A 9,240-nucleotide genomic window follows, 5' to 3' on the forward strand; every position below is an offset into this window, starting at 1 on the left:
CAGTTAGCTCAGCTGCTCAGAGCACAGCTAAGGCCACAGGTTCCCTTGCTGGCCAACTGCCAAAAATTAAAACTTTTCATTATCTCCTCATTGTAGATATGAAGTTTAAATTGTCCCCAATCATTTATTCTGCATCTTTGTTGAAAATTCCATCCTCATTGGAAGACTCTTTGTCATGTAGCTTCTGGACCATGTTTTTCTTGTGTGTAGCATTTAGGGGCATATACGTATCCCTAAGCCAAAGTGGCTTGAACAGAAAAGACCCTCCTAGAAAATAAAAGGGGAAATATTAATTCTGCATTTCCCCTGCTATCTCTGGGCACAGCAGTGAATCCTTCTCAAATTTACCTGTGAGAGATTTTGATGTGAGCATCTCCACAGCAGAAATCCAAAAAAGCACTTTGGGAGAAAACACATGCACAAGACAATTAGTCATGCCATTTTCCATGTCTTCACAATGTACATCTCTGGTCTTATTAGGACTAAACGTGCACGTCAGTCCATAATCACAGTGAGCAAATCACTACAGACCAGGGACCTTCAAAAATATTTCATGCATGCTGGGCTTCCAGAAGCTCTCCATGTCTGTCCAAAAGGTCCTCACAATGTCTCTGGGGAGAACTGTGTATGCGGCATGGAGTACAGGCAGGACTTTCAGCCCCATATACCCCCTTGACCAAGTACCCTCATGCAGTGAACAAAATGCACAGCCACACTGGGCAGAAGTGTCTGCCATCTCCAGAAGCATTTTACACCAGTCCCCTTCAGACTCTGTCTCACAAGCGTCATCTGCTGGGGTGGGGGTGGTGGATGAGGTGCCTCTGTTTTCCAAGCTGCTTTATCCTAGAAGCTGAATCACATCAAGGAAAAGCCTGAGCTCATTAAGCCAGGTTATCTACTCCATTGATTTCAATACTGCAGGCTGTCACTGGTGAGTGAGTGGGTGGTGGAACCAGTTTAAAGGACACGGCTAGCACTAAAACACAAGATATTCTTTCTGAGTACAAACAGAATATGAAAAAATCAGAGTGCGTTGTTTCAGAAACTACCTGTGTCTATATATGTGTGTACTGATTCGTGACATAAAATGTAGCTCGCAGCCCAAGCACAGTAAAATCAGTGGAGAAATCCCCAGCTAGGAAAAGAATCAGCCTCTTCTGATATGCACTACAGTGTGACCATGGGGCAAGATATTTTCCCTTTCTCTTTCTTTGTTTCCTTATAATAAAAGGAAGAGACAAACTACTGTCTGAGGTCTCTCCTAGTTAAACTCTATGAGGTTTGGATAAAAGGAATAGAGAGTGAGGCCCGAAATCCAGTAGGACAAGAAGGTAAATTTTCCTGCCACTTTAGAGGAAGGTCTCATGTCTTCTACCTTCTATCAGCCTTGAATTACCTTAATATCGTGGCCTTCCTTATCCCTCTCCAGAGCTCCAAGGAGGCCTCTGGCTTGGCCTGGTGCCCACTCCCCACCAGAAGGAACAGGCACCACCAAAGCCTCTCCCCTCCACCCTTTCTTGGAAAGACAGCAGGTGCATCCTTACTGGTCACTGCTAACTCAGCTCTGCCTGGGGAGGTAATGTTGCTGGGGTCAGGCAGAGCCCTGGGTTAAGGAAGTATTCCTGCCTCTGGCAGTTTTCTCAATGCAAAATTAGGGAATTGAAATAGATACATTTTAAGTTCTCTAGTTCTAAATTTCTAGTTTAAAGATTTCCAGATTAATACTTACCTTGGGGATCGTTCTTTAACATCCTCTGATGCTGATTTATGAGAATAAATCTGTTTTGGAAAAAAACAGGATCATGATTATCCATCACAATGACTACTATCTCCAAATCTTTATTCATTCCTTTTCTGTATTTTAAGTCTTATCTACCTGGTGAAACAACTTTTGGGACTAGGAACTCTATCCTGCTCAATACTGGAAGTAATAGAATTCAGTAGGTGGCTAGGTACAAAATCAAGTGATCAGCGCACAAACCTCAATAGCTTTCCCAGGTACCCCCAATAACTAATTAGAAAGTGGAAGAACAATCCCATTTACAACAGCAATAAAAATGTTAAGTACCTAGGAATAAACTTGACAAAACACGTGTAAGATCTATGTGATGAAAACACTAAAACTCTTCTCACTGATGTTAAGCTATAAATACGTGGCATGAGATACCATGGTCCTAGAATGTTGTAAAAATGTCAATTCACAAATTAATCTACAAAGTCAATGCAATCTTATTCAAATCCCAAGACAGTTTTTTTTTTTTTTTTACAAAAATTGACCACTTGACATTTGGTAGAGAAAATGGGCAAGAATAGCTATGAATTGTATGAAAAAGAAGATCAAAGAGCAGGAGCTCACCCTACCAAATACATAATTCGAAATACGTTATAAAGCAACTGGAATTACGTAGTGTGATCCTGGTACTGGCACAGGAGAGAACAGAGTCTAGGTAGAGATGGTATTTTAGATCACTGAAGAAAGAATGAACCATACAATACACATTGTGTTAAAGCAATTGAATATTCATGAAGGGAAAAATAAGTTAGACTCTCTACCTCAACCATACTAAAAAACAAAGAAATAAAATTCCAGATGGATTGAAAAATACCAATAACATAATCCCCCCTGGCACAGGCTTGCCGGGTTGACCCCACGTCTGCTACCTGAGGTGCCACCTCAACTCACGCACAATGTCAGGTGGGCACTGCCCTTGCTGGGCTCTTCCTCGCCTCGTCTGTGCCCTCACTACTGACCAGCCCTCTGCAGATGGACATGTTTTTCTCTAGACACGTTAATACATCCAGTGGGGTTCTGCTCACGTCTGTAGACCAGGGACCTTACATCTCTGCCCTGCTCCATTATGTGTAGACCTTGGCATTTCTCTCTTGGATAGCCATGTTTTAAAAAATTGTCTACCACATTTTTAAGTCCGCAGGGAGGGGGAACACTTCACGAAATGGTGATAAATCTCATGCAGGGACTAGGCCCAGGAGGGCTGGAGTATTCAGGGATGGCTTCATGAAGAAAGATGAACTTGAGGCGGCTTTTGACAGACTCACAGGACTTCCACAGGCAGAGTGACATATGGGAATCTTAGATGGGCAAAGGCACAGACACAAGTAGGAATGGGCCTGGTGTGACTGGTGTGGTGGGGGCTGCTTTGGCTGGAATGGAGAGCTGCCATGATGGCAGAAAAGGTAAATGAGGTGGGTTGGTAGAGTCAAGACTGTCAGCTTCTTAAATCACTCTTAATGTGCCAGGACCTGCCTGCTGGGAAAAGTGATAAGCTATTTTGTAATTGAGTAAAAGGTAAACAGAGGCAAGCTCCAGGAATAGGCTCCTGTAAATACGGCATGCCTTAGAGTAGCCTAATGCAGGATTTGGCTGCAGGGCTTTACCTGAGCCTNCGTTGTTTCAGAAACTACCTGTGTCTATATATGTGTGTACTGATTCGTGACATAAAATGTAGCTCGCAGCCCAAGCACAGTAAAATCAGTGGAGAAATCCCCAGCTAGGAAAAGAATCAGCCTCTTCTGATATGCACTACAGTGTGACCATGGGGCAAGATATTTTCCCTTTCTCTTTCTTTGTTTCCTTATAATAAAAGGAAGAGACAAACTACTGTCTGAGGTCTCTCCTAGTTAAACTCTATGAGGTTTGGATAAAAGGAATAGAGAGTGAGGCCCGAAATCCAGTAGGACAAGAAGGTAAATTTTCCTGCCACTTTAGAGGAAGGTCTCATGTCTTCTACCTTCTATCAGCCTTGAATTACCTTAATATCGTGGCCTTCCTTATCCCTCTCCAGAGCTCCAAGGAGGCCTCTGGCTTGGCCTGGTGCCCACTCCCCACCAGAAGGAACAGGCACCACCAAAGCCTCTCCCCTCCACCCTTTCTTGGAAAGACAGCAGGTGCATCCTTACTGGTCACTGCTAACTCAGCTCTGCCTGGGGAGGTAATGTTGCTGGGGTCAGGCAGAGCCCTGGGTTAAGGAAGTATTCCTGCCTCTGGCAGTTTTCTCAATGCAAAATTAGGGAATTGAAATAGATACATTTTAAGTTCTCTAGTTCTAAATTTCTAGTTTAAAGATTTCCAGATTAATACTTACCTTGGGGATCGTTCTTTAACATCCTCTGATGCTGATTTATGAGAATAAATCTGTTTTGGAAAAAAACAGGATCATGATTATCCATCACAATGACTACTATCTCCAAATCTTTATTCATTCCTTTTCTGTATTTTAAGTCTTATCTACCTGGTGAAACAACTTTTGGGACTAGGAACTCTATCCTGCTCAATACTGGAAGTAATAGAATTCAGTAGGTGGCTAGGTACAAAATCAAGTGATCAGCGCACAAACCTCAATAGCTTTCCCAGGTACCCCCAATAACTAATTAGAAAGTGGAAGAACAATCCCATTTACAACAGCAATAAAAATGTTAAGTACCTAGGAATAAACTTGACAAAACACGTGTAAGATCTATGTGATGAAAACACTAAAACTCTTCTCACTGATGTTAAGCTATAAATACGTGGCATGAGATACCATGGTCCTAGAATGTTGTAAAAATGTCAATTCACAAATTAATCTACAAAGTCAATGCAATCTTATTCAAATCCCAAGACAGTTTTTTTTTTTTTTTTACAAAAATTGACCACTTGACATTTGGTAGAGAAAATGGGCAAGAATAGCTATGAATTGTATGAAAAAGAAGATCAAAGAGCAGGAGCTCACCCTACCAAATACATAATTCGAAATACGTTATAAAGCAACTGGAATTACGTAGTGTGATCCTGGTACTGGCACAGGAGAGAACAGAGTCTAGGTAGAGATGGTATTTTAGATCACTGAAGAAAGAATGAACCATACAATACACATTGTGTTAAAGCAATTGAATATTCATGAAGGGAAAAATAAGTTAGACTCTCTACCTCAACCATACTAAAAAACAAAGAAATAAAATTCCAGATGGATTGAAAAATACCAATAACATAATCCCCCCTGGCACAGGCTTGCCGGGTTGACCCCACGTCTGCTACCTGAGGTGCCACCTCAACTCACGCACAATGTCAGGTGGGCACTGCCCTTGCTGGGCTCTTCCTCGCCTCGTCTGTGCCCTCACTACTGACCAGCCCTTTGCAGATGGACATGTTTTTCTCTAGACACGTTAATACATCCAGTGGGGTTCTGCTCACGTCTGTAGACCAGGGACCTTACATCTCTGCCCTGCTCCATTATGTGTAGACCTTGGCATTTCTCTCTTGGATAGCCATGTTTTAAAAAATTGTCTACCACATTTTTAAGTCCGCAGGGAGGGGGAACACTTCACGAAATGGTGATAAATCTCATGCAGGGACTAGGCCCAGGAGGGCTGGAGTATTCAGGGATGGCTTCATGAAGAAAGATGAACTTGAGGCGGCTTTTGACAGACTCACAGGACTTCCACAGGCAGAGTGACATATGGGAATCTTAGATGGGCAAAGGCACAGACACAAGTTTTAAAGACATAAAAAATACATAATTTAGCTTTAGAAGTATATATGTATTATTATTATTATTATTATTATTATTATTATTATTATTATTATTATTATTATTATTATTATTATTATTATTATTATTATTATTATTATTATTATTATTATTATTATTATTATTATTATTATTATTATTATTATTATTATTATTATTATTATTATTATTATTATTATTATTATTATTATTATTATTATTATTATTATTATTATTATTATTATTATTATTATTATTATTATTATTATTATTATTATTATTATTATTATTATTATTATTATTATTATTATTATTATTATTATTATTATTATTATTATTATTATTATTATTATTATTATTATTATTATTATTATTATTATTATTATTATTATTATTATTATTATTATTATTATTATTATTATTATTATTATTATTATTATTATTATTATTATTATTATTATTATTATTATTTGTTTTGCTATGCTGCTTTAATTTTAATCACATTAATGGCTCTTTGGATCCAGTGGATATATTGTATAAGGAAAAAAACAAAAGATTTAATTTCAGACAGCTGGGTACTGATTATCGCAGGGATGATGTGTAAAAAACACAGTGATGCATTTTTGTGTAACTTTGTTTCAAAACTTGTTTTGTTTTTAGTTAATGGTTCTTTTCTCTGAAGAATCATGACAATGTTTAATTGTCATACACCACGGTCAAGGGTTCAGATCCCTGTACTGGCCACCCACCAAAAAAAAGAAAGGAAGAAGGGATGAAAACTATTCAAAACCCCATTCTTGGGCTGGCTGGTTAGCTCAGTTGGTTAGAGCATGGTGTTGTTAATGCCGAGGTCAAGGATTAGGACCCCAGTAGGCACCAGCTGCCAAAAAAAAAAAAACCCACCAAACAAAAAAAAGAGTAAAACCCATTCTTCCAGATGAGTAGCTGACAGGTTCTTAAAGAACATACTAAATCTAATGTGTTACATAATCTTACTATTAAGCATTTTTTTTTTCTACAATTTTTAGGTCTGCTTTATTCTCTGAGCAAAGTAGAAAATCAGTGTCTTGGCCAAAGTTACGTGACCAAGACAAGATACGGACTCGGAGCCTCTGGTCTTCCTGCTTGGGCACATTAATGGCATATCCTAAATGATGGGAAAATCCTGAGTCTCCTGTTTCAGCAGTTGCGCTCACCTCATGTGACTCCTGGTCTTTCTGTTCACCCTGGGCTTCTGGGCTCTCGTTGATGCCGTTCTCAGTTTTCCACTGGTCCGGATCCCATTCTGCCTTGGACGCCTTTGCTTCCTGCTGCTCACTGAGAAGCTTCATCAGGAGGCCTGTTCTGAAGGCCTCTGTTTGTACATGGGACTCAGAGCAGTCCATTTCCAAAGTCTGGATACCATGAGAAACGAGCCTTCTCAGTCATTGTTGGAGAAGAGGGATCTTAGCTGCTGGTTTAGCTGAAATTCAAATTGATCACCTGGGGATGAAAGCGATGGGTAAGTGAAGCCTTTGGGCTTGAGGGGTAAGTCAGTCTCCCGGCTGCCGTATTCCCATTGTGTTTCACTGGATTGTTTAGCAGTTGGCACTGACTTTAATGCAGTCACAGGAGAATCTATAGCAGAATACTTGTGATGCTCTGATCCCTCTTGATGCTCTGATCCCTCAGTGATGTTCTGATCCCTCTTGATGCTCTGATCTCTCACTTTTTTTTTTTTTTTAAAGATGACCGGTAAGGGGATCTTAACCCTCGACTTGGTGTTGTCAGCACCACGCTCAGCCAGTGAGTGAACCGGCCATCCCTATATGGGATCCGAACCCGGGGCCTTGGTGTTATCAGCACCGCACTCTACCGAGTGAGCCACGGGCCGGCCCAGATCTCTCACTTTTTTGAAGTGCCTTTTCTTTATGCCTCTTTGCTTCTTGAGGATTTTGCACACTCTCTGCAGCCTTTTCTCTATACTCTCAAGCTTTGCCAGGCTGTTTTTCTGTGGTTGGGCAGTTTCTAACTTCTTTGAAAAGATTTGGCATCTTAAAAGATTAGATTGCATAAGCATGGCAGTTTTTTCTTTCTTTTTAACCTCATCAATTTTTTCTTGAATTTCTTTAGCTAACAGATTTTCTAGAAAATAGAGTTTCCTCAGTTCATTTTTGTAGGGTGAATTGTTTGATTCAGGTATAAGAGAGAGTGTATTTGTATTTTTTTTCATATAACCCAGGGGCATATCTTCATCCTGTACATTTGAAAAAAGAAGTTTAATGAATGGTAATAATGTTGGTTGTATGTCTTCTAGGTTTCCCTCTGATAGATAAGATAACAGGTAATTTAGTGTGTGTATAATTTCACTTTTTTCATTTAGGTCTAGCTGCTCATTCATATCTGACCAGTTCATGCCAGTTTTGTCCGAGGATGCCTTCTCTGGCTCAATCGTCAGCTCAGTGCTTGTGTTCTTCCAAGATTTTAATACTTTCATGAAAGCTCCTTCAGGATTTCTTATAGATGCCTCTTCAACTGTCAAAAGAGAAGAGACTGCTTTTGATAAGGAAGACCGATGGAGTGGCTTTTTTATCAGGCCACAGCTATAGATCCCAGTCAAATAAATTAGGAGTCAGCAAACATATGAGTGCCATTTAGAGAGGAGGAAAACAAACCAACACTTGAATCTATAAAATAGCAACAACAGAAGGATAAAAAGACATCGTTTGAAAAAGTGGCCGCCTACTCAGAACACTCCATTTAGATTATGCCATTGGTCCCCAATGGCCAATTGCCCAGTACTCATGCCCAAGGCTGGAAGACAGATATTCCCCCAGTCAGCTGGCCTCTCTGCAGACCTTCCATGCCTCCTCACGTTCAAGTGCCCCATACTGTCCCGCCTCGTGTGCAGAGCGAGTGCAAGTCTTCCTCTGTCCCCCTCTTTAGTGTGCTTTTGTTCTCAGAACCATCACAGGTGACCATGACGAAAGACAGTCCTGTGAGGGGAAAAAGGGCAGAGACGCTAAAGCAGAAACGCCACTCCCCCTGCTAACAGGCCCTCATCTGGACGTCCTTCTCCACCTCCCCACCCAGTTCCTTCGCTTGGTCCTTGCTCCCATATACCATAGCCCCCAGAACAGAAGGCTCTACACAAGATAAAATATTATTTCTATCCTGGTTCTTTCTTTAAATTTGGGCATGGATCTGGGGTATAAGTTAAGAGATTTCTAATTTGCCAGCTTGTATGCCTATGTGGAATGTTCAGTAAATGTGTGGAATAAAAGTAGTTTCTGGATAAATATTACTAGAGGTCCTAAAATGCAGAAGAAAGAAAGCAACTTTGTCAGAGGCCTAGTACTTTGTTTTCATTTCATTGCTAGTATTTCCAGCTTTACTTGGGGAACCATCCAAAGCTTCTGACTGCATGAAGTCAAGTGTACCATTGTGTAGCTGAGTTTCCAGAATTAAAAGTATTTTTGGTGGTGGTGAGGGTCAGAAGAGGAGGGAAGGATCGTGAGAAAGGAGGAACATGGGCTTGTGGAAATTGGGGACAGAAGACCCAGGCACCAGGCTAGAGCACTTAACACCTCTGATCTTGCTTTTTCTCATTTGTAAAAGGAGATTAAAAATGCTTGTTCTGCCAACTTCTAGGGAAGAAGGAAATAATAAAATTGGTAAGAAAAAAAGCACTTTGGGTCCGGCCTGGTGGCGCACTGGAGAGTGCGCCGCTTGGGAGCGTGGCGGCGCTCCCGCT

At 40.5% G+C, this 9,240-nt stretch overlaps 1 protein-coding gene across 1 annotated transcript in view; it reads right to left on the reverse strand.

Annotated features, from left to right (window-relative positions):
• Positions 1 to 6,703: 6,703 nt before the first annotated feature.
• LOC103605097 (leucine-rich repeat-containing protein 37A3-like) overlaps positions 6,704 to 9,240 on the reverse strand; it is a gene marked incomplete at its 3' end in the record, with an annotated part of 18,743 nt that continues 16,206 nt past the window's right edge. Inside the window, exons 5-7 of the mRNA XM_008589678.1 lie at positions 7,750 to 8,021; positions 7,396 to 7,497; positions 6,704 to 6,901 (exon numbers count right to left, since the gene is read on the reverse strand). Of these exons, the coding sequence (XP_008587900.1) occupies positions 6,704 to 6,901; positions 7,396 to 7,497; positions 7,750 to 8,021 (572 nt within the window). The remainder of the gene's footprint in view (positions 6,902 to 7,395; positions 7,498 to 7,749; positions 8,022 to 9,240) is intronic.

The sequence above is a fragment of the Galeopterus variegatus genome, unplaced genomic scaffold (assembly GCF_000696425.1).
Source record: "Galeopterus variegatus unplaced genomic scaffold, G_variegatus-3.0.2 Scaffold5588, whole genome shotgun sequence".
Lineage (NCBI taxonomy): Eukaryota > Metazoa > Chordata > Mammalia > Dermoptera > Cynocephalidae > Galeopterus > Galeopterus variegatus.